General features: G+C 37.7%; 1 protein-coding gene across 7 annotated transcripts in view; it reads left to right on the top strand.

The window, feature by feature from the left end:
• The window catches only part of ZNF385B (zinc finger protein 385B), a 398,195-nt gene that overhangs the window by 89,276 nt on the left and 282,202 nt on the right, over positions 1–26,717 (top strand). For 4 of the 7 annotated variants that reach the window (XM_046019665.1, XM_046019668.1, XM_046019664.1 and 1 more), the window contains exon 3: positions 524–841. In XM_046019665.1, coding sequence (XP_045875621.1) covers positions 526–841 — 316 coding nt within the window. In that variant the 5' untranslated portion in view covers positions 524–525. Of the gene's footprint in view, positions 1–523; positions 842–25,274; positions 25,473–26,717 lie in introns of those variants that run through there. The other 3 variants (XM_046019672.1, XM_046019674.1, XM_046019673.1) reach the window with 3 other exon arrangements.

Raw genomic sequence — 26,717 nt, 5'->3', positions numbered from 1 at the left:
ATTTCAATGCCTATTATGTAAAAAGTACAGGTCTAGGCCCAAGGGACATCCAGAAATGAGAGTAATGCCCTCATGGAGCTCATACTCTATCAGAGAAACTCGTAAGCCAATTCGCACAAATACATATGACATGCTTATGGTGATGGACGCTCTGAAGGGAGTCCTAGAGCACTCTGGGAGCACGTCACCTGGTATCCACCTTGGCTCTAGGTCAGGCGGATTGCTTGGACAGGGTAGTTATTCCAGGTGAGATCTAAAGGGTAGGCAGGAGTTAGAAAGGGCAAAAGAATCAGGAGGTAGAGGGAGGGTGGGCTGAGGATAAAGGAAGAAGTATTCCGGATAGAGGAAACATGTTCAAAGACCATATTTACTCAGGTAGTTTTGATAACTTTTTCAAAGAGTGTCCACTGAGTAGCTGGAAAACTTTTCTAGCTTATTCTAAATCATGAAAATAATTTGTAATCTTACTAGAAAATTAGAAAGCATATATTTCTCAAACACCTGTACTTTTTTTTTTCTTCAGGTATGAAGTACTCATTAAGCCCTAACAATTACCCTGAAGATGGTATTATGAATATGGCAACTTTTCTACGGGGATATGAAGAAAAGGGAATAAAGAATGACAGGCCTGAGGACCAGTTGAGTAAAGAGAAAAAGAAAATTCTGTTCTCCTTCTGTGAGGTGTGCAACATCCAGCTAAACTCCGCAGCCCAGGCCCAAGTCCATTACAATGGCAAATCCCATCGCAAGCGGGTCAAGCAGCTGAGTGATGGGCAGCCCCCGCCGCCAGCTCAGGGTTCAGGACAACTGCTGGCCAGCCCCAGCACCACCACCAGTGCAGGTAGGTGCAAGTGTCCCAGGCTCCATGAGCTGCTGGGAGAAATGCTGCTGTTCTAGAAAATGAAGGGTTTAGAAAAAAGATAATTTTCACTAGAAAGCTACCACCACATTAATACGTATTCTTTTCCCTACAGTAAATTCCAAGAGCTGTTTGTTATTTCTGTATATGTGTGTGCTTGTATAAGAAATTCATATATATTATATTAGATTCAAACAATACACACACACACACATATACACAACGTTGTGTATTGGATTGTAGACTTGGTCCTGTATTCCCATAGAGTATGAACATTTCCTAATGTATTTTGAAATAGATCAGTGATGACAGTTTTTTGTTCCCTTTCTCTGCAAAATTGGGCTTTCTTGGGTTTCCTTCATCTGCTTTCCATAGGGTAGTGTACTATTTGAGAGCATATAAAAAGCTACAGCTTTATTTATAACATCCCGTGATGGAGAAAAGGAGCATTAATCTTGAGTGTTAGACATGTTATAGTCTTTTAGGGAGTTGGCAGCTGCGTGCCAGTGGTGTTCTAACATTAGGAGCAGGCATTGCCAAAACCAACAAGGCTTACCTCTGAGCTCTGGTCCTATGGCATGCACCTTCTTGCCTCCCCTCTCACCTCTCACCCTGTCCTGTGGGCAGGTAGAGGCAGAAGCTTGGGAATTTTCACATTCCTGCATCTGCCCGGAATCTGGAAGCTAGTCTTCCAAGTTCTTTATCGTCTTAGACAGCCCTTCCTCCTCCACATTGCTGGTCACTGGGTATCTTCACTAGAGCGCAATTAAAGAGAATGTGAAATTTACCGTGATCTGTGGTGAAGATTTCTACAGAAAGGGGCGCCTCCTACTCGGGTTTACGTGGGAGATCAAACTGAGCCTCCTTCTAGATGTGGTGGAAGAGCTCCAAGTTGCATCTAGCAGACTCTGGTAATGAGACTTCACCATGGAGGGCAATGACGCAGACCAGCCATTTCTTGGAATTTCACTCGGTGCTGTTACATGGCTTTTGGTTTTGTGAAGTTATGCCATGACCCATATTAAGCTCCAGTGAAAATTGTGTGTGTTGTAAAGAAATAATTTTTATAGTTCAAGCTAAACTTCACTGCTTTTTACTCAGTGTGTGATTTAATTTCATTAAATTATTTTCCCCAGTCAATACTTGGCATGCTGTGAAAGAACTTACAGGAACTTTGAGGTTGTAAGATACACATTTATTATAATAGTGAAAAATTACTTCTCCATTTTTGTCTTTATTATGATGATAATGTAAATATTCATAGATGCATTAATGTATCGGTATTTATATAGTAAGATAGAGTTGGTGTCAGGTTAAACACTGATTTGTTTGTCTGCCAGAGCCCAAATATGTATATCCTGATTGACGTTAACCTGTGACTTCTAATTAGTGAGATTAGTAGCTAACATTAACTGATCATATTTTATGGGCCATTTTCTGGTCCTTTCTAGGAATTTTCTTCTTAAATCCTTTCATCAACCCTGAGGTAGGTACTATGATTATCCCTAATTTACAAACTAGGAATGGAGCACAGAGAGATAAAATAATTTGTCCAGGTTATATGGCATGGAAATAGCAGATCTAGAATCCTAACCATATTTAATTAGTTAATAGTGAAGCCATTATTCTTTGTCACTACTTTGCTGCTATTTTCTGCCATGCAGTAACACTCAGGTTAAATTCAGACCTGTGTGCTGTAATGTATTTTTGGTCGCAAATTGTTGCTATCATGGTGAACTATCCCACTTTGACAGGTTTTGAAAATAGACATGTAAAACTCCAACTCATGAGTTTCTCCATGCTAATGAAATTAGCTGACATAAATTAAGTCAAGACATACACAGACTATTATGGATATATTCTACAAGTAAAATATAGCTCATCATCTAGTATAAGGCAATATTAGTTTGTGGGAAAATGGTTGCAAAATGAGTCAACTTGTCAAGTTGTACATTATCTATAAAGGACAACTTTCATACACTGATAATATAGTCAATTATCCATTGTCAAAAGATGGGTTTAGTGTATGATGAAGGCAAGTAACTTAATCTCTGAAAGTGGTTGACATTAATCCTCCCATTTGAAAAAAAAGTAGGTATCAATGTCTTTTTCTTTTTTTGAAATAGAGATTAGACATAGATATATGTACAAAGATGATCATGACATGATTTATAATTCCAAAATATTAAGTGTATCCTGAATGTCCAATGGAAGAAAGATTAAATACATTAAAGTACATTTATAAGATGAATGATAGAAACTCGAGTCATTAAAAATTATATTTCTGAAGACTACCTAATGACAGGGGAATCTGTCCAGATATCATGCTAAGTGAAACAGCAGGAAGTAAGGTGAAATATATCTTAGTGCTATGTATACATGTGCACTTTTCTACTGTTTAGTCTCAACTCACTGAGAAGCAAGACTGACATGGTTTTATTTTTTCAAGTCACTTTCTTCAGTTTTGATCTTTCAAATGCCTGTTTCCTGCTGGGTAGCAGTTCCCTTAACACTTTCTCAGCCCATAACTTCTCACTTTTGTATATTCAGAGGGACTTTGATTTAAATGACTCAGCTCTATTTATAAAAACATCCATGTCAGAGCCAAATTAAGATTTGGCTAGATAGACCCTGGAGTTGAGCGTAGAGGATGGGATGCAGTTAGCTCTCAGCTTCCGCTGCTTCAGCTTGCCCTTCTGCCTATGGAAGGATGGAGGGGTGGAAGTGGCCTTATCTTAAAGCCTTGGCAAGGTTTCAAGGCTATTCTTGGTAGGAGGTTGCTATTCTGGTTGTCTTTGGGTCACGAGTGCTCCTGACAGAACCTGTGGATGAAGAACTCCACCAAAATGTCCCTCAGTCACTGGGAGTCCCTGAGATTTAGTTGTCTCTCTCAATTTACCCCACTTTGTAGCAAAGACCATACCTCAGTTGTTATGCCTCTTTCTCCCATATTGTAGCATTCCTGGCAAGATTGTGTCCTCTATTTTTATCTATGTATTGATCAACTCTTAAGGCTTGAGGGAATGTACAGAATACATATGACAAATAATATTCCTCTCCAAAACCTGGAGCTGCTTGGGCATGGGCAGGTAGAAGTGGAGTGGGATGTAAGGGGCTCCTCCACATTTCTCTTCCTGCTCAGGTAGCATAGGGGAGACTGGGAAGGTAACTGACAAAGTAGACACTAAATCAGGGAACAAAATGCCAATCTTCCCTTTGCCCATTGCTTGGCTTTAGGGAATGTTAGGGGCTAAATTATGCCCCCCCCCATTCTTCCCAGAAAGGTCTATGTTGGATTCTTAATCCTCAGTACTTCAGAATGTAACCCTATTTATAGATAGAGCCTTTGCAAAGGAAATCAAGTTAAAATAAAATCATTAGAATTAGGTTGACCCTAATTCAACATGACTGATATCCTTATAAAAAGGGGAAATTCAGGGGCGCCTGGGTGGCTCAGGGGATTAAGCCACTGCCTTCGGCTCAGGTCATGATCTCAGGGTTCTGGGATTGAGTCCCGCATCGGGCTCTCTGCTTGGCAGGGAGCCTGTTTCCCTCTCTCTCTCTGCCTGCCTTTCTGTCTACTTGTGATCTCTGTCTGTCAAATAAATTAAAAAAAAAAATCTTTAAAAAAAATCAAGTCTTAGTTTCTCTCTCGCTCTCTCTTAAAAAAAGGGGGGGGGGGAATTCAAACGTACAGACACACAAAAAGAAAAGATGGTGTAAAGACACACAGGAAGAAGACAGCCATTTACAAACCAAGGAGAGAGATTTGGAACCAGTCCTTCTCTCAGAGTTCCCAGAAGGAACCATCCCTGCCACACTTTGATATTGGACCACCAGCCTACAAAACTGTGACTGTTATATCTTTACTCAGTTTGTGGTATTTTTGTTACAGCAGCCCTAGCAGACTGACACATAGAGGAAAATGGTATCCCATCTTCCCCACAAAGGAGAAAAAACGTGGTAGTAGAGGTAGCCTTTCCAAGAACTGTCAGTTTCAGAGGCAACTTTCCTTCTTCTCTGCCAGCCTTATTGTAGAGTAGGGGTTGGCAAAGGTGGGAGTTGGGTCCACAGGGTGGTGGTTGGGACTTAAGCCATTTCTCTGAATAAGAAGTGACTGACCCATAACCAGTGGCAGTTCTTTCACTAAGCTTAGAATTAAAAACCTTTAAATCTCAGCTTCTGGAAGAATAGGAGGACTCTTTTGTTCTGTTCAGGCCTACAACTAACCAGATGAGGCCCACCCATATTAGGGAGAGCAATCTGCTTTACTCAATCTATAAATTTAAATTCAGAATTCATCGAAAACAAACTCGCAGAAACACCCAAACAGAATACGGAATAACCAAATATCTGGAGACCCCATGGCCTAGTCAAGATTTGACACATAAAATTAATCCTTACACTGTCATTTTTCTCTTAAGTTTTATAAATCATATTTGATGATTGAAACAAAAATTATAACCATCTGATATTCAAAACGATGATATTTAAAAGTGGGGAACGTCAAGGAACCCAAATAGTAGTAAGGTGTTGGTACTTCATTTAAAGTATTTAAATGGTGGTGCAAGGAGATTGTGATAAGTATGTATATTGTTATACCCATAGCAACTACTCTGAAAACTTTATGAAGAGATACACAAAAAGAATATTTATAAATCAAGATGGAGTACTACAAAAATTTTCAAGTAACTCACAGAACAAGAAAAGATAAACATAGAAATGAGAATGAGAGGAAACAGAGAAAAATAATAAAAGGTCAGACTTAAGTAATAACATATTAATGATTACCTTACATGTAAATGATCCAAATATAACAATCAAAAGACAAGAGATTTTCAGAGTAGATTTAAAAAATGACCCAGTTATATACTGCCAACAAGAAACTCTTGAAAGTAAAAAGATCGAAAAGAATATACCATGCAAACAGTCATAAAAATAAAAAAGGCATGAGTATCTACATTAATATTTGATAAGACAGACAACAGAACAAATAATATTATTAGAGACAAAGACGTCATGTTATGACAAAAGTTCCAATCCATCAGGAAGAAAGAAGATAGAATGATTCTAAATGTTCATGTATCAGTTATAGTTTAGGACTTAAGCAATTCTCTCTCAGCAACTAATAGAATTACTAGACCAAAAACTCATCAAGGATATAGAAGATCTAAACAATATAATAAGCCAATAGGATTTAACTAATTTATTTTGAACTCTATCCAACAGCAGTAGAACATATATTTTTTTTTTCAGATGCCCATGGAATATTCACTGAGAGGCCATATTCCAGGCTATAAGAGAAACTTTAACACATTTAAAGGAACTGTAATCATATACCATATTACATATGTCAAATACAAAATTACAGTATGTCTATGATTATAAGGAGAAAATAACATATCTCTTAACCCATGAATCAAAGAATAAAGCTCAAGAAAAAAATGCAAAGAACTAGATGAAAATAGAAAATAACATGTCAAAATAGATGGGATTAACTAAAACGGTACTGAGAAGAAAATTTATATCACTAAATGCTTATATTTCAAATAAGAAAAAGTCTCCAATAAATAAGTCTCTGCACTGAGAAGATAGAAAAGAAGAGAAAAAATAAACCCAAACCAAGCAAAAGGAAGAAAGTAATAAAGTTCGAGTGCAAAAATATCTGAGGTTGAAAATAGGAAAACAATAGAGAAAAATCAATGAAACAAAAAGCTGGTTCTTTGGGGGGGGGGGATCAATGAAATTTGTAAGCCTCTAGCAAGACTGAAAAAGATTAAAGAGAAAGAAGACACAAATGATATAGGTGATATCACTATAGAACTTGCCATAATTAAAAATATAATAAGCAGGGGCACCTGGGCGGCTCAGTGCGTTGAGCCTCTGCTTTCAGCTCGGGTGATGATCTCAGGGTCCTGGGATCAAACCCCGCATCGGTCTCTCTGCTCAGCGGGGAGCCTGCTTTCCCCTCTCTCTCTGCCTGCCTCTCTGCCTACTTGTGATCTCTGTCTCTGTCAAATAAATAAATAAAATCTTTTTTAAAAAATAAAATAAAAATATAATAAGCAAATATTATAAACTTATATTAAGAAATTTCATAACTTAGAGGAATGCATAATAAAGCTCCCAAAAAGAAATTTCTAGATCCACAAGGTTTTACTAGGAATTATGCCAAACATTTAAAGAACACCAATTTTATACATTTCTTCTAGAAAATAGAAGAGGAGAAAACTCCCCAACTTATTTTATGAGATTACTATAACTCTGCTACCAAAATCAGACAAAGACAATATATAAAAAGAAAGCTACAAACTAATCTTTTATGAGCTTAAACTTAATGTTTCTCAATAAAATAGAAACAAACTGAATCCAGTAACATGTAAAGAGAATTTTACACCAGGACCAAATTGGATTTAGTCCAGATTTGTAAAACTGGTTCAACATCAATCATATCAACAGCTGAAGAAGAAAAAAATCATATGATCTTATCAAATGGTGAAGTAAAAGAATTTGAGAAAACTCAACACTCGTTTATGATAAAAAGAAAGAAACAACTCTCAGCAAGTTAGGAAGAGAGAAATTACCTCAGTTTAATGAAGAGCACTACAAAAAGCCTACAGCTAACATCATACTAGATGGTAAAAGACTGTATGCTTTACCCTAAGATCAAGAGCAAAATAAGGGTTGAACAACCTGGAAGAAATGGATGATTTCCTGGAAACGTATAACCTCCCAAAATTGATTCAGGAAAAAATAGAAAATTTGAACAGACCAATTACCAGCAATGAAATTGAATCAGTAATCAGAAACACCCAACAAACAAAGGTCCAGGACCAGATGGCTTCACAGGCGGATTCTACCAAACATTTAAAGAAGAATCTGGTGGTGGGTGTTAAGGAGGGGACGTATTGCATGGATTATTGGGTGTGGTACATAAACAATGAATCTTGGAACACTGAAAAAATAAAATTTAAAAAAAATAAAGAAGAGTTAATACTTATTTTTCTCAAACTATTCCAAAAACTAGAAGAGGAAGGAAAACTTCCAAATTCATTCTACGAGATATGCATTGCCCCAATACAAATACCAAATAAAGACACTACAAAAAAAAGACAGCTAAGGCCAATATCACTAATGAACATAGATGCAAAAATCCTAAACAAAATTTTAGCAAATAAAATCCAACAATATATCAAAAAAATCATTCACCAAAGTCAAGTGGGATTTATTCCTGGGTTGCAAGAGTGGTTCAATATTCAGAAATCAATCAGTGTTATATATCACAACAATGAAAGGAAGGATAAAAACCATAAATCATTTCAATAGATGCAGAAAAGCATTCCCCAATGTACAATATCCATTCATAATAAAAACCCTCAACAAGATAGGTTTAAAGGGTGCATACCTTGACATAATAAAGGCCATATATCAGGATGCTTGAGTGGCTCAGTCACTTCAGCATCTGCCTTTGGCTCATGTCACAATCTCAGGGTCTTGGGATGGAGCCCTGTGTCAGGGCTCCCTGTTCAGCAGGGAGTCTGCTTCACCATCTTCCTCTGCCCTTCCCCCCTACTTGTTCTCTCTCAAATAAATTAGATTTTTAAAAAAATAAAGGCCTCGTCTGAAAAACCCTCAGCTAATATCATACGCAACTGGAAAAACTGAGAGCTTTCTTCCTAAGATCAGGAAAAAGACAAGGATGTCCACTCTTACTACTTTTATTCAACATAGTACTGGAATTCCTAGCCTCAGCCATCAGACAAGCAAAAGAAATAAAGATACCCAAATTTGTATATGTGCTGCCAAAGCGAGCACAAAGGTATCCAAATTTGTAAAGAAAAAGTAAAACTTGTCACTATTTGCTGATGACGCGATACTCTATATAGAAAATCCTGAAGACTTCACCAAAAAACTACTAGAATTAATAAATGAGTTCAAGAAGTTCACAGAATACAAAATCAATGCACAAAATACCTTACATTTCTATACACTAATAATGAAGCAACAGAAAGAAATTAAGAAAGAAGTTCCATTTAAAATTGCACAAAAAAATAATAAAGTATCTAGGAATAAACTTAACCACGGAGGTGAAAGGCCTTTGATGAAAGAAATTCAAGACTACACAAGCAAATGGAAAGATATTCCATGCTCATGGGTAGGAAGAATAAATATTGTTAAAATGTCCATACTGTTGGGGCTCCTGGGTGGCTCAGTGGGTTAAGCCTCTGCCTTCGGCTCAGGTCATGATCCCAGGGTCCTGGGATGGAGCCCTGCTTTGGGCTCTCTGCTCAGCAGGGAGCCTGCTTTCCCTCTCTCTCTGCCTGCTTCTCTGCCTACCTGTGATCTCTGTGAAATAAATAAATAAATAAATAATAAAATCCTTTAAAAAAAAAATGTCCTGTTCAAAGCAACCTATAGATTTGTAATCCCTATCAAAATACCAATAGCATTTTTCACAGAGCTGGAACAAATAATCCTAAAATTTGTATGAAACCACAGAAGACCCCAAATAGCCAAAACAATCTTAAAAAAAATAAAAGAAGTTGGAAGTATCATAATTTCAGATATCAAATTACCCTGCAAATATATAGTAATCAAAATATATTGTACTGGTACTAAAACTGACACATAGATCAATGGAACAGGATAGAAAGCCCAGAAACAAACCTGTGATTATATGGTCAATTAGTCTTCCACAAAAGAGGCAAGAATATGCAAAGGAAAAAGACAAATCTTCATCAGTGTTGGGAAAACTGGACAGCACCATGCAGAAGAATGAAACTGGACCACTTTCTTATACCAGACACAAAAATAAACTTAAGATGGATTAAAGATGTAAATTTGAGACCTGAAACCATAAAAATCCTACAAGAAAACACAGACAGTAATGTCTCTGACATCAGCCACAGCAACATTTTTCTAGATAGGTCTCCTAAAGCAAGGGAAATGAGAGCAAAAATAAGCTATTGGGAGTACATCAAAATAAAAAGCTGCAAAGTGGAGGGAAGTGTCAACAAAACTAAAAGACAACATACTGAATAGGAGAAGATATTTGCAGCTGACTTCTCTGGTTTAGGGTAAGTATCCAGAATATATAAAGAATATATACAATGTAACACCCAAACAACAACCCAATTAAAAAATGGATAGAAGACATGAACAGACATTTCTCCAAAGAAGACATACAGATGGCCCAACAGACACATTAAAAGATGGTCAACATCACTCTTCATCAGGGAAAAGCAAATCAAAACTACAATAAGATATCACCCTGTACCTGTCACAATGGCTAAAATAAAAAACACAAGAAACCACAAATGTTTGTGACGATATGGAGGAAAAAAAAGAACCCTCTTGAGTTGTTGGTGGGAATGCAAACTGGTGTAGCCACTGTGGAAAACAGTATCTCCATACTGTTCCTCAAAAACTTAAAAGTAGCGGTGCCTGGGTGGCTCAGTAGGTTAAAGCCTCTGACTTCAGCTTGGGTCATGATCCCAGAGTCCGGGGATCAAGCCCCACATGGGGCTCTCTGCTCAGCGGGGAGCCTGCTTCCCTCTCTCTCTCTCTGCCTGCCTCTCTGCCTACTTGTGATCTCTCTCTGTCAATGAGTGAATGAATAAAAAATCTTAAAAAAAAAACCAAAAAACCTTAAAAGTAGAACTACCCTTTGATCCAGTAATCTCACTACTATGTATTTCCCCAAAGAATACAAAAACTCTACTTTAAAAGGATATATGCACCCCCGTGTTTATTGCAACATTATTTACTATAGCCATCTTATGGAAACAGCCCAAATGTCCATTGATAGATGAATGGCTAAAGAAGATGTGGTGTATATATACAGTGGAATATTATTCAGCCATAAAAAGGGGGGATGTCTTGCCATTTGCAACAACATGGATGGAGCTAGAGAGAATAATGCTAAGTAAAATAGGTCAGAGAAAGACAAGTACCACATGATTTCACTCATGTGGAAGTTAAGAAACAAAACAAATGAACAAAGAAAAAAGAGAGACACAAACCAAGAAACAGTTCTTAGCTATAGAGAACAAACTGATGGTTACCAGAGGTGAGGTGGGTAAAGGTGATGGGTGAAATAGGTTGATGGGAATTAAAGAGTATACTTATCTTGATGAGCACTGAGCAATGCATAGAATTGCTGAATCAGAATATTGTATCCCTGAAACTAATATAACACTATGCTAACCATACTGGAATTAAAATTTAAAAAATAATAAAATTTAAAAATTTTAAAAGAGCAAAAGAAGGGTGTTCATTCTCACCTCTCTTATTCAACATAGTACTGAAAATTCTAATTACCATAATAAGGCAGGAATAAATAAATAAAAGGCATACAAATTGGAAAGGAAGAAATAAGATTTTCTCACTTCACAGATCACATGCTCTATCAATCCCCAAGAATCTATGAAAGAATTCCTAAAACTAGTAAGTGGGTTTAAAACGCAGGATTTCAGGATGGAGAATCAACATAGAAAAATCAATAGCATATTTATATACTAAAAATAAACCTGTGGAAACTGCAATGTAAAACAATATAATTTATAATCACATCTAATAACACAAAACACATGCAGAATATACAGGATGTATATGCTAAAAATTACAAAATATTGAGAAAATAAATCAAGACCTAAAGAAATGGAGAGACATACCATATTCATGGCTTGGAAAACTCAGGATAGCTAAGCTATATGTTTTAAATTAGCCTATAGGTTTTGTGCCATTCCTATTAAAACCAGAGCAAGGCTTTTGGTGACATAGACAAGCTTACTCTAAAGGTATATGGAAGAACACAGACTCTAGAATAGCTAAAGTATCTTGACAAAGAGAATAAACCAGGACAAATCTCTACCCAATATCTAGGCTTACTATGTAGCTAAAGTCATCAAGACTATTATTTGAACAGAGATGTAGGCACTTAGACCAATGGAAAAAACTACAGAACCCAGAAATCAATCTACACATTTATGCTCAATTGATTTTTGATGAAGGTACAAAAGCATTTCAATGTAGAAAAGAGTGCTTGCTTTGGCAGCACATATATCAATGTAGGAAAGATGGCCTTTTCAGTATATGTTGCTGGTGCAACTGGATGTCTCTGGGCAAAAAAGCAAAAACAAAAAAAGTCAACTAAATTTATGTCATACACAAAAATTAAATCAGTGTACCATAGATTTACATGTAATACATAAAAATATAAAACTTTTAGGGAAAAAAAAAGAAAAAAAATCTCTGGGGCCCAAGACAGGGCAAAGAGTTCTGTCTTAACACCAGAAACATGACCCATAAGAGAAAAATTCATAAATCGTACTTCACATACAAAACTCAAAACTTTTACTTTGAAAACTACCATCTTAAGAGGATGAAAAAAGTTACAGATGGTAAAGAATATTTGTAAACCAAATATTTAACATAGGACTAGTATCTAGAATATATAAAGTGCTCTCAAAACTCAACAATAAAAAAGAAATCAAACAATCCAGTTATGAAATAGGTAAAAGATAGGAAGAACGATTTCAGTGAAAAGGATATACAGATGACAAATAAGTGCATGAAAAGGTGTACAACATCTTTAGTCATTAGGGAAATGAAAAATAAAATCACAAGGAGATTTTAATATATATTTGTCAGAATGACTAAAGGAAGAAATATTGACAACACTGAATGTTGGCAGTGATGGGGGGAGTAAATGGATGGCTCAAACATTGCTAATGGAAATGTAAAATGGTATAGCACTCTAGAAAGTAGTAGGGAAGTTTCTTATAAAACTAAACCTACATTTACCATCCAACCCAGTAATTGTGCTCTTGGAAATTTATTCCAGAGAAATTAAAACATAGGCTCCCACAGCAACCTGTATATGAATGCTTAGAGTAGCATTATTGGTAATAACCAAGAACTATAAACCACTCTGTATTAGTTTCCTGAGGCTTCTGTAACAAATTACTATAAACTTGACGGTCTAAAACAGTATAAATTTAATATCTCAAAGTTCTGGGGTCTAAATTATTGAATCACTGTATTATACACCTGAAACTAATATAACACTGTATGTTAATTATACTGGAATTAATATTTTTAAAAACTTAAAAATAAAATAAAATCTGAACTTTGGCAGGGCTTCATTAACCTCCAGGGACACCAGAGAGAATCTATTCCTTATATTTTCTACCCTCTAGTGACTTGTGGCTTGTGGCTAGATCACTCCAGTCTCTACCTCTGTTTTCACATCTTCTCCTCTGTGTGTCTGTTTACTCTCCCCTTGGACTATTTCAAATCTCCCCCGATTTATAAGGACACTCACTGTTAGATTTAGGAACTCCTGCGTAATTCAAGATTTTCTCCTCATCTCAAAATCCTTATCTTACTTCTGCAAAGATCCTTTTTCCAAATAAGATGTTTCCAGGTTCCCAGGATTTGATGTGTTAAACTAGGACACATCTATACAAAGAATACTACTCTATAATAAAAAGGAAGGAACTATTGATATACACAACAACTCAGATGAATCTCTAGCAAATTATGCAGAGTGAAAAAAGTCAATCTCATAAGACAATGTCTTATTCCATTGTGCAACATTTTTGTAAGGACAAAATTTTAGGAATGGACAACAAATCAGTGGTTCTCAGGGGTTGAGGATAGGGGGAGGTGTCAGGATGGAAGTGGATGTGATTTTTTAAGGTCAACATGAGGGATCCCGTAGTGGTTACATGAACCTACATAGGAGACACACACACACACACACACACATAGACACACACACAAATGAATTCAAGTATAACTGGGGAAATCGGAATAAGAAGATTAGTAGATAGTGTCCATGTCAACATCCAGACTGGGATATTATGCCATTGTTTTTACAAAATGTATGATCAGTGGAAACCAGAATGAGTTCAAGTTCCTTATTTTATACAACTGCCTGTGAATCTCTAATCATCTCAATAAAAATTTTCATTAAAAAATCTTAAATACCTAAATATTTAAGGTAATATTTAGGTATATATATATATATATAAGGTATATATATAATTAGGTAATACCTAAAATATCCAGTCTTCTAGTAGCATTATCAGGGATGATAATGAGCACAAATTCAGGGGTTTGGCTTTTCAAATAATTCAAGTGTCTGCAAAGATTAATAAAACACAATTTCTTTTTTCAATTTCTTTTACTTAAGAAAAGTAATTGGATATCTAAATATGGATACCTAAATAAATGAATGACAATGTGATATGCTAAGAACAGTGATAGATTTATTCATAAGGTTGATGGCCCAGAGAAAAGGAATGATTAACTTTATAGAGGTCAGGGAAGGCTTCCCAGAAGAGGTGATATTTATGGTAAATATTCAAAGATGAGATTCAGGTTATTCAAGGAAGAATAACATTCCAAATAGAAGTGATGGAAGACCGTTCCATGCTCTTGGATTGGAAGAATAAACATTGTTAAAATGTCTATACTGCCTAGAGCAATCTATACTTTTAATGCCATTCCGATCAAAATTCCACCGGTATTTTTCAAAGAGCTGGAGCAAATAATCCTAAAATTTGTATGGAATCAGAAGAGACCCCGAATTGCTAAGGAAATGTTGAAAAACAAAAACAAAACTGGCGGCATCACGTTACCTGATTTCAAGCTTTACTACAAAGCTGTGATCACCAAGACAGCGTGGTACTGGCATAAAAACAGACACATAGACCAGTGGAACAGAGTGGAGAGCCCATAGACCCTCAACTCTATGGTCAAATAATCTTCGACAAAACAGGAAAAAATATTCAATGGAAAAAAGACAGTCTCTTCAATAAATGGTGCTGGGAAAACTGGACAGCAATATGTAGAAGAATGAAACTTGACCATTCTCTTACACCGTACACAAAGATAAACTCAAAATGGATAAACGACCTCAACGTGAGACAGGAATCCATCAGAATCCTAGAGGAGAACATAGGCAGTAACCTCTTCGATATCAGCCACAGCAACTTCTTTCAAGATATGTCTCCAAAGGCCAAGGAAACAAAAGCGAAAATGAACTTTTGGGACTTCATCAAGAAGCTTCTGCACAGCAAAGGAAACAGTCAACAAAACAAAAAGGCAACCCACGGAATGGGAGAAGATATTTGCAAATGACAGTACAGACAAAAGGTTGATATCCAGGATCTATAAAGAACTTCTCAAACTCAACACACACAAAACAGATAATCATATCAAAAAATGGGCAGAAGATATGAACAGACACTTCTCCAGTAAAGACATACAAATGGCTATCAGACACATGAAAAAATGTTCATCATCACTAGCCATCAGGGAGATTCAAATTAAAACCACTTTGAGATACCACCTGACACCAGTTAGAATGGCCAAAATTAGCAAGACAGGAAACAACGTGTGTTGGAGAGGATGTGGAGAAAGGGGAACCCTCTTACACTGTTGGTGGGAATGCAAGTTAGTGCAGCCACTTTGGAGAACAGTGTGGAGATTCCTGAAGAAATTAAGAATAGAGCTTCCCTATGACCCTGCAATTGCACTGCTGGGTATTTACCCCAAAGATACAGATGTAGTGAAAAGAAGGGCCATCTGTACCCCAATGTTTATTGCAGCAATGGCTACGGTCGCCAAACTGTGGAAAGAACCAAGATGCCCTTCAACGGATGAATGGATAAGGAAGATATGGTACATATACACTATGGAGTATTATGCCTCCATCAGAAAGGATGAATACCCAACTTTTGTAGCAACATGGACGGGACTAGAAGAGATTATGCTGAGCGAAATAAGTCAAGCAGAGAGAGTCAAGTATCATATGGTCTCACTTATTTGTGGAGCATAACAAATAACATGGAGGACATGGGGAGATGGAGAGGAGAGGGAGTTGAGGGAAACTGGAAGGGGAGATGAACCATGAGAGACTATGGACTCTGAAAAAACACCCAGAGGGTTTTGAAGGGGCGGGGGGGTTGGAGGTTGGGAAACCAGGTGGTGGGTAATAGGGAGGGCATGTACTGCATGGAGCACTGGGTGTGATGCCAAAACAATGAACACTGTTATGCTGTAAATAAACAAATAAAAAAAATTAAAAAAAAAAAGAAGTGATTGCAGTGTCAATGCACGTGGGGACAAACCATAGTTTATTATTACTGGAGTGAAATGTGATTGAGTGAAAAGGAGGGAAGACCCCTCAGGGTAATAGAAGGTAGCTAGAACAGGAGAATTTTCTTTGTTCTCTGGGAGCATAGGAAAAACACAGTTTCTCAAACGTATATAAAAAAAAAATCAGGTGCAGCTGCTGGAATAAAGAGTTCTCCTAAGTTCTTCTGTGCCACTCTGGTTTATGTCGACCAGGAGCCTCCCCACCAAGTCCACACATCTCAGCGTGGTGTTTCCCTAGGATATCAGCTGGCTGTGCAGAGATTCTTTTTCACAACCCACATACAACTTCCCAAGTCCAGATAAAACTGACCACATTTATTCTCTATGTAGCATTGCTAGTGACACTCATCTTGCCCTCTGCTCTCAAAGGCTGGGACCTATTATCCTCAGTGCCTATTGCTATGGTATTTCCCCTCGATTCTTATCCCATTTACCATTCTAATTCTCTGAGGAGTATTTGAACTTAAAATAAATAAATGAATAAAGTGATCAATGTGTGAATAACTGACCATCTAACTCAGCAGTTCTCAAATTTTGACATGCATCAGAATCACCTGAAGGGTGGCTTAGAAGGCAGCTTGCTGGACGCCATCCCCAAGGTTTCTGATTGAATAGGCCTGAAGTTGATCCTGAGAACTTGTAGTTCTTTCTTTTTTTCTTTTTTTTAAAAGATTTTCTTTATTTATTTGACAGAGAGAGTGATCACAATTAGGCAGAGAGGCAGGCAGAGGGAGAAGGGGAAGCAGGTTCCCTGCTGAGCAGAGAGCCCGATGCGGGACTCGATCCCAGGACCCTGAAATCATGGCCTGAGCCAAAGGCAGAGGCCCAACCCACTGAGCCACCTAGGCGCCCCAGGAACTTGCATTTCTAACAAGTTCTCAGGGGAAGCTCCTGGTTTGAAATCACACTTTGAGAATACCAATCTAACCCATGGAGGAGGATTGATATCCAGAAAAAGAGCTTCTTATCGCAGATAAATCTATACTTAGGAATTGGTCAGGAAAGAGGGAAATGGTCTTCTTGTGTTCCTGGTCTTCTCTGGGGGCATTCACTGACCCATGAAAATAGAGGGGTGATGTCACAGAATTAGAGGGACAGAGCCACCCTCCCCCCTCCCCAATCCCATATCTTACCTCTAGCTGGGAGCTTTATAAGCAACTCTGTGCGTTCTACAATATCATAAATACAATGAAGGTAGACCTTCATTAGACCATCGTTAAATGGGTGAATGAGGCTTTACCTTGTGCCAGGCATTGTGCTAAGGAGGTTACTTTATTTAAATTCTCACAACAGATTTATGAGGAAGGTACTATTATTACATACAGTGAGAATGAGGAATGAAGAAGGTAGTAGCCAGAAGAGGCAAGGCTGGGATTTGGAACAAGTTGGCCTAATTCTGTGACCTGATTCTTCACCACCGTGTTCTTGCCTTCCTCTATGGATGTAAGCTGGGTAGGGCAGAAATTGCCTAGTTTGTGCTTAAACATTACTGCTCAGACTGTGTACTTGATGTGGAAGTTCAATCAGAAAAGAAAGGCTGTAAGTTCTCTCTCTGGATGTACCAGTATTGTTGCTCAGAAGTCAGTTAGGGATACATGATATTCTGATACCCAGAAGCAGGTAAATCACCAGATGGAGTAAAAAGTGTTAACTTTACATTGGCCCCCAAGGATCATGGTGGGTAGAATTAATTATATTCTGGGGTTTTGGGAATCCATATTTCCTCAAAATGGGAAGAGTTCTTTCTTAGGCTGTGACTTCTGATCCTGCCCTTGGCACTCATTTGGCACAAATAATATTTAAAGCTATGAAAGGCCAGGCCCGGATTATGAAGGTTGAGCTGAACGGTCATAAGAGGAACACATTGGTACATAATCTAAGGTGCACTGGAGGTAGGGGTTATCATGGAAAGACTGAAATAATGACGTTAGTTTTCACAACGCTACACATTAAATATGACACTCCTCACATTATAGATAAGAAATTTAGAGAGATTTAAAGGCCTTTCCAAAGGCCACACAAAGATTCAAAGTCTAAGATCTTTCTCACCCTCTGCATTACCTCTCATAACTTTTTGCAACAAATTCTTCACAAAGTAAAAATGAAAAGAATTCATGACTACTTCCTTGTTATCTAATGTTTGTTTTCCCAGTGGCTACTAACTGAACTGCCAATTTTCTTTCTCACCTTCAATTAATTCCAAAAGGATATCTAATCTCATTGAAGTTTAAGCTTTTAAGAATAAACAAGAGTTAGGCCAAGAAAGTGGAGAAATACTGATTCAAAGGGAGTAAAGAGAATGTTTAAAATCTTAAACTTAGAAACAGTTTGTGATATCCAAACAGCTGAGGTGTGGCTGAAGGTGAGTCAGAAAATCAGAAGGAGAAACAAAATTTGAGATAGTAGCTGCTAGACATTTTTTAAAAAAAGCAATACTTTATTTTAACCACAATCCTCTGGGTCAGAGATTGGAGCTGGTCTCACCTCGGTGGTCCTTTTCCTGGACTCACAGGAGGTCACTCATGCCACTGCAGGTAGCCAGCGTGTTAGCTGGGTCGCATGGTCTCACACACATGCATCTGGTGGTTGGTGCCGGCTGTAGTCTGGATCATTCTCACCAGGAGACTCCTTTTCCACTGGATTAGATGAGGCCTCCTTCTGCAGCCCCAGAGCAGCCCTGTCATGCAGCAAGAGCAGAAGCTGCAACCACTATGGTCTTTTGGTCACAAGACCAGCTCAAACTCAAGTGGTGAGAATATTGACTCTGCCTCTTGATGTGAGAGGTAGCATCTTTTTATGTGGCCTTAGGAATTTTGTACTGAGTTTGAGTAGATTTTAAGTTGAAACTTTGGGAGCCTGGAGAGGGAAGGTGAGAGTGATATAGCCAAGTGATTTTGCAGCAGGAGGTAGAAGAAATTACTTGGAGGGAAAAAGGGAGAACAAGATCAGAGAGTGGGTTGTGCGTTGGAGCGTTGTGTATGTATCCTTTCCTTTGCTGCCATATTCTGGGCTTCTCTTTGATGCCTCCAGGGTCTTCAGGATCCTCAGCTCTTTTTCCCCCTCCCATCTAAGGATCTCCTATTTTCATTCCTCTTCTACATTCGAGAATCAGCTACTAGGGTCAGGACACTGTGATAGGTATTAAAACTATTAAAATATGTCTATGTGTTTCTAAATTCATAGGCCAAATTACTCACACTGCCCCTCCTATATATTGAAAATGAAATTTTGTCTTTGAAACTGTTCCCTCAGTTTGGAACTTTAAAAACTAAACTTGAAACAGTAATGCTATAGAATCGCCACAAGGTGGTGCCACAAGTATATGGGAAGTAAGAGATTTTCCTCCTTTCCATCCCCACATTTTGCTGGAACTTACTAATGTGTATGGAAAGCAAAGAAATCTTCACAAAGGGGTGAGCCTGAGTGTGGACATGCATGTGTGCGTAGGAGCATGCTTGTTTGACAGACTCTTTCTGAAGCTCTTCTGTGACTTAGGGAAGATCTGTAAGGGAGATAGGAGGATGGTGGTGGGTGTGAGTTGCTCCTGACAAGGGGTGGGAGGGAGAAAGGGTCAGGGGAGATTTTTCTTCATTTTTCAGGAATAAAAATGATTGCTTAAATATCATAATATTGCTCCATATCTGAAAAAAAAAGTGGTAGTTCATTTTAAGAGATACTAGATATGAACATTAATGTTTGAGGATGCAAACTTAGGTTTGAGTGATAGATACAGAGAAAGGGCTAGAATTCATCAATATGATGTCTTTTACTTTTGTAGTAGAAACATATGGTTTCAAATACTTGCTTTTTCCTCATTTTGATGAGTCAGGTTATCACTTAACTCAGTTATCACTTAACACGGTCATTTATCACTTAACTAAAATACTTTGCAAAATATTGGTACTATGATGAAAGTATAACAAATCATTGACAAAGTATCAGTGAGTTCCTGTTAGTAAGTGCACTAGGTAAGAAAAGCCTTTCACTATGTAAGTAGGTGGATTCAATTATTTATAATGCACTACTTTCCTAAACGTCTTAATTATAAGTCCGTAGAAATCTTTTCATGGAATAATTACTATACAGCCCAGTTAGTAGATAGAGTCCATATAACTTCCCGTAATTTTCTATAGGAAAACCAGACCTGGAAGGGAAAAGGATCTTGGTTTAATATATATTAACCTGGATTTAAGAAGACATTTGCTTTCCTTAGTATAAATCCCTATTGATAGGGCCCAAGAATTCTCTTACTTAGAATAATTTAGACCCAGTGATGATACAGTAGAGAAAAAATTAACATACTTTTCTGGCTCTTTGTCTTGGCCAGAATTGATCATAATAAGTTTCTAAGTATTTTACAAAATTCTGAGTCTATTCTTCCAAATAATTATAGAGTTAGTACCCCACATTGGTAATCCCCAGGTAAATTCAATTGGTATTTGTACTGTATGGCTTATTGAAGTTCCTTATGAATGAAAGCAGGGCAATTTAGAAAGAGAATGAAGGCTCAGATTACAACTCCAATCCCCCAAATGCTTTGAGACAGAACCCCAGCCATTTTGGATGGTGCCAGAATTCTAGAACATTCTAAGATAGACCTGAAAAAAGTCACTATAGAACAACTCCATGTTCTGTACATGTGGTTAAAAACTGTAAAAAAAGAAGTTCGTTTTGTAAGTACAAAACTCAAAGGAATTGATACATAAAGGAGTTTTAAAGGAACTTTTTAAAATAAAGAATTAAAAGGAGTTTCTAGCCCTTTTTTTAGTGAGGACAGATAGTCTTGCTTTAAGAATGCTTTGGACGGTGGACTTTTACGTACTATTTAGTAACAGAAAAATGTTATTTTATACAAGTCTTCGCTTTGAGATTTTAAGAACCGGATGCTGACACTTTTCAGTGTGGAACTGAATCTTAGACAATGACAGTGTTTGGGTGGCTGAGTGATCAGAATTATCAAAGGTTAACTTAAGTCTGTTACCTGGTTTTGTGTATGTATGTATGTTACCTGTTTTAAAACTAATCTGTGGAGAGAGGCTTTTGGTAGCTGGCTCAGTAGGAGTTTAAAATTAAATTATTAAGTTCAGATTCTCTTGGTGAGTTAAATGTGTTGTCATCCTGACTGACCAGCTTTCTTCACAAAGATGTTCCACTTTCATTGCCTTTACAGAATCATAGCCATTGTTGGCCGTTGTTCCAAATTAGACACCTCTGTGAAAGGTTACAACTGACAGTGTGGTTGGTGTTCATCCTTGCGCTTATGGTTTTTCTGGCTCTGGTTCTTCAGCCAGTTATGAAACATGTTTGCTTTTCTCCTGATTACATAAAGACTTTAGAGGATCTGGGTGGGCTGATGACTACATCTTCCTTCCATCCATCCATCCATCCATCCTCCCATCCATCCTCCCTTCCTTCCTTCCTCACGCTCTCTGCTTGCTTGCTTGCTTGCTTGCTTTCTTTCTTTTCTTTTGGCCTGAGTGTGATGGCATTCACTTTATGTGGACCCATTCCAAGATCCTGCCCTCTAGTGAGGCCGCCTTGCAGTCCAGAGACTCTTGGCCTATGGATGCCGGAAGTTTACTTGTTATTATGTGGAGATGATGTAAAAGGTATAAAGAGATATTGATTTTGATGCTGGGGAGTTACATACTCAGAGAGTCAGTTGCTTTTAGAAGCCGCATTAACCCCAGCAAACCCCCGGGGCACTATTTCAGTTACTAAAGAAAGAATTCACCAAATTATGTTCTACTGTCAGAAATAAATAAATGCAGTTTCTTTCTTCACATGGAAAATGACTTTGTGACCATATTCTAGATTTTAAAATTGGAGCCACACATTCTGTTACACTTTGTACAGTGAGCGAATAGGATGACCAGTATTCTCCTACACGCCTCTGGAACTCTTCTTCACTGCACGTCTGGCCCCAAAAGTCACTCCAGAAATGCTCTTCTTTTTAGGTGAAGTATGTAGAGTCTTTTAATTTTTTAAATAAGAATTGTATGTATTTAATGTGTACAAAATGACTCAGTATACATATATATAATGAAATGATTGCTGTCGTCAAGCTAATTAATATACCCATCTCCTCATATGATCACGATTTTGTGTGTGTGATGAGAATGACTGAAATTTCTCTTAGCAAAATTCCAGTATTCAGTACAGTATTGATAGTCATCATGCTGTACTTTAACTCTCTAGACTTAGTCGTCCTACGTAAGTGCAACTTGGTACGCTTTGACCACCTTTGAAGATGATGAATGTTCTATAGGTCCAAAGTCTTAAGTCCAGGGTCAATGCTATCTTAAACATCTTTAACGTACCTACTTTAAAAAAGAATTTGGGAATTATACTCATAGGACCACTCCAAGTTAACACAGCACGATATTCATATTTTTGGGGAGAAATACTCTTTTTAAAAATGGGTTTTAAAGTTAAATTGAGTATTGATGGTAAAAAATATTACTACATTTTTTTTCTACAAGTGATTTTGAAGAACTCTTATACCAAATAGTACATGACATGTACCAATAAAACAGGGACCTTTACTTCATAAAGCTTGTTTTTGTTAGTGACATTTCTCACACATGACGTTATACATTATGGATGTTTTGTTTTGGGGTACAATGAAAAGAGAGTGAGATACATTCTTCCTTTTAAAATTTTCTTTTGAAAATTATAAACTACATTGCTAAAAAAAATATTTTTGTCAAGTTCCTTTCACATTACTGGGTATAAAATAGTTCATCGGTGAGTGTTTGACATCATTATCATTATATTTTGTTTTGTTTTGTTTTTTTCTCGACACAGTAATTCTGAGTGGCTTCTTCTTACTTTCTGCTCCTGTGCCCTAGTTTCTTCATCCTGCGTTACCTCCCCATCTGTCCTCTGCTGTGTGTCCCAGCCTTAACAGCACCTTCTCTCATATTTTTCGACTTTCTGCTCAAGCAACGTTAATCTCCAAATCTCTTGTTCAAGCAAAAAAACACATGTTTAGGAACCATTTTCCAATCCAATCCCTATAACAGTTTAAGTAAACATTTCTACAGGTCTCCTCACCTGCAATTCTCACAACCCAGAAGCCCTGAAAATCAGAAGGTTTTATAATTCATATTGATGGCAAAACCTGACCTGAACTGATATGAGGTTAATTATAGTCTTTATTTATCCCATCTAGTATGAATATGCACATGTTTTGCTGCAGAAATGTTAACGTGTCTGACTATACCGTGTTGCCCCAGACCCCACTGGAGGCATTACATAATTCATGGTCTATGCAGAGTATTATCTTTCTAAAATCTGAAAGCATTTGAATTCTGAAATGCATCTGGCATTAAGGTTTTAGATTAGGGATTAAGGACTGATAATCAAATATTGTGGTTTCACTTTAAACTTTTATCTTATTACTAAGGAGTTGCATGTATGGTGATAATAAAAGGAGTTTTCGGCACACACTCTCTTATGAACTATTTTCTAAGATTCGAAGAGCACACACATAGAGCCAGAGACAGAGAAAACACTGAGTAGTTGCTGAATCAGTGAATCATGAGGCACACAATGAATGGAAGTCAGGTAGTAGAAGTAACTACAACAGGATAAGGGCATTTTCCTGGGACGTGGGCAAACATGCTTGTATGCGTGACCGCTCCATGTATGTCTATGATTGTCTCCAAGGAAGGGGTTCTAACCAGTGGCCTATAAGGAGTCAGATATATACACAGAGATATAATGTGGATACCTCTGCGGGTGCCATGTTTAAAGTTGTTCCAAAATACTGTGCTATGTAAATATATGTTAGGCACAGTGCTTGTTTGCACACAGATGTTGTGGATTTAGTAGATACTACTAAATGTGGCACCTAAGAGGTAGTGGTATAAGATCCTCAAATCGGGGTTGCCTTTCTTGGATACTGCTTTGCTCTGTCTTTATAGAGTCTCACTGATAACCTAAAACCCATCTTTAAAAATCTGACTAGAACCTTAACTGTGTTCTTTGTCAATGCTACTGACTAGGAATTTCTTCCCGTTTCTTCTGTGATTTTTGATAAATGTTTCATGTCCTTTTTGCTTTGCACTTTGCATGTGTCAAAGCTCTATATTTTATGATCTCAAATCATTGCTGCTACTTTCTAGGATAGTCTACCTTGTGCCTTTTTTTTTTTTTTAATATTTTATTTATTTGACAGCGAGAAATCACAACTAGGCAGAGAGGCAGGCAGAGAGAGAGGAGGAAGCAGGCTCCCCACGGAGCAGAGAGCTCGATGTGGGGCTCGATCCCAGGACTCTGGGATCATGACCTGAGCCGAAGGCAGAGGCTTTAACCCACTGAGCCACCCAGGTGCCCCTACCTTGTGCCTTTTTAAGAGTTGTCAGCTATGTCTTGCATCTTATATTTTAGTGTCGAGAGAGAAAAGATGGGGAAAGGAAAGGTGAGGGTAAAAGTTGGGGGTGGCGAGGGTAGGGATTTTCATGAGCTATAGAGTTTTTAAAAAATAATCAGTGATCAAGAACTGTGGGGTTAAAAATATTCTTTACTTTGTATGTTGATTTTCTTGTTACACAGAGCACATTTAAATCTTTATTGTTTAAGAATTTGTCTTAGAGTAAATTGGATGGGCTTTTGCCCTGCTGTTAGCATATTCCTGCATGCTTTTACTCTTATTATTATTTTAATTTAGAGACCAGCAATTAGGGGTTAAAGTATATTTAATTTGTTCTTTACTGGATACCTACATCAAACACATGGAAATTTTTTGTTGTTGTTGTTATAATTGTGAGAGCCTCTAGTGATTTTATTTGTCTATAGAAAAGTCTCAGGAACCTACAGCTATTTTGAATTTTGCAGCTTTTACGATCAGTCCCTCTAATATATACTCCTGATTTCTTCTCTGCATCCTGCTCATTGTTGAAAAGCCCGAGCTATTTTTAACATTTACACAATTTCAGTAGATGATTCTTCCTTCCACAAGGTTTGGTGCTAAATCTGTGAAGCCTTTCATAATCATACCCTTTTTGTGGTTTGCTTGAATTTGATCACAGTGGCTGATTTCATGCATTGATAATGAAGGCTTAGGTTGCCTGTTTCTCGGCATAAATCCACCTCAGACTTGTAGGTTGACAGTGATTCTGGTTTCAGCACGCATGGAGATATAGCATTGAAATTGCTCTGCTTTCTTTACAAATGACTCAGAGTGTGCTTGTCCTTTCCTAAAATGTTGCCAGCGTGTAAAGGATTTTCAATGAGCAGTGCAATAAGCCAGCATCTGGGAAGGTTTGGAGCTGCACCGATATAGCGCGGTACCGTCACACAGATAATCAGGGCTGGAGCCAAGTCTTGGGAGCGCCGTGCATCACACTGGTCACATACTGGAAGTTTTGTTTATCCAACTTGGTTGCTCTCAGAGCTGGTGAAAGCCCAGCCAGGATGTGGAGTGGACTTCCTAGCAGAGGTGAGCATTTTTATTCTAAAACTTGGATGGGGGCTCTGGTGTATCAGTAACAGATTTGTGTGCTGGGTTGAATCCTGTGGAGTTATCAATTGTGTTTATCATGTCGCGCTGACAGATTGGAAGGGGCAGCACCGTGGAGCTAAATAGACGATTCTTTAATTTTATTGGGAAGTCACTCCTTAAATGCACGGTGTGATAGCATTCTTTTCTTTCTGTGCTAGCTGTTTGCCGAGGACATCTTAACAGTAGGTGACTTCCTTTGCATTTTAAACATTCAGAACAAGTCAGTGATATTATGCAATTTGCTGTCATTACTGAAAGTAGGTAATTAGCAGTGCTACAATGTGCTTCAGGTACGTATATACGTGTAAAAGACTGTGAACTAAATGTACTTTGTAGAATCTTTGACATGAAAAATAGGAGGAAACAAGTGATGGTTCTGATATAACTAAGAAAGTAAGTGAAAAGGATTACAACCTGGACTTGACACCTTGTTAAGCTTGACATTAATAATTCGAAGTTACGACCTGTCAGGCACTGGGCAACCTATAGTAATTGATTTTTGGAGGCAGTATATTGAATGAAAGAAGGAGAAAATTAGTAGCATTTCTTCATAAAGCATGTTTTAATTAGACATGACGCTTTAAATGTAGCAGATTTTATTACTTAAATGTAAATAAAGTACCGACGCTGACCCAGAAAGTTCAATTAGTAGATCGCCATGCCTGGAAAAGTCAGATGCAGAATTATAAGTATAGAGTATTTGCAAGCCAACGAGATAAGGGCAAGCTCGAAGTTAGCCCCGGAGTAGATGGGAGTCCTGTTGCTTAGGCTTTTCGAACTCCCAATTCCTACACGACGAGAAGCTGTTTCTAAAGAAGAAAGGACTGGGAGTTATGATGTATTCACAAAGCAGTATGCTTATTAAGTGTCGGTTTGGTATGTTAGGTCTGCAGAGAAATCTATTTTTATTTGACTGGAAGCTAACATGGCACATGGGGTATGTATTTATATATGTGTATGTGTTTTTCCTGCTAAATTTATTTGAGGCAGCTGTTTTATAGCTTTCAACTCTGAAGTTATAGATAAGTGTGTATTCGTTTGACAGAAGATTCGAGAACCCCATTTACTGCCAGTACATGTGAAGCTTGGCTAAGCAGACGCATCAGGAGCAAACCATTTGTGTTCGCCAATCTGTCTCAGCAAGTCCCAGGGCCACTATCTTGCTAGAAGCCACTGTGTGCT

Source organism: Meles meles, chromosome 9 (assembly GCF_922984935.1).
Source record: "Meles meles chromosome 9, mMelMel3.1 paternal haplotype, whole genome shotgun sequence".
NCBI classification, from domain to species: domain Eukaryota; kingdom Metazoa; phylum Chordata; class Mammalia; order Carnivora; family Mustelidae; genus Meles; species Meles meles.
This window is presented reverse-complemented; position numbering and strand designations above follow the sequence as displayed.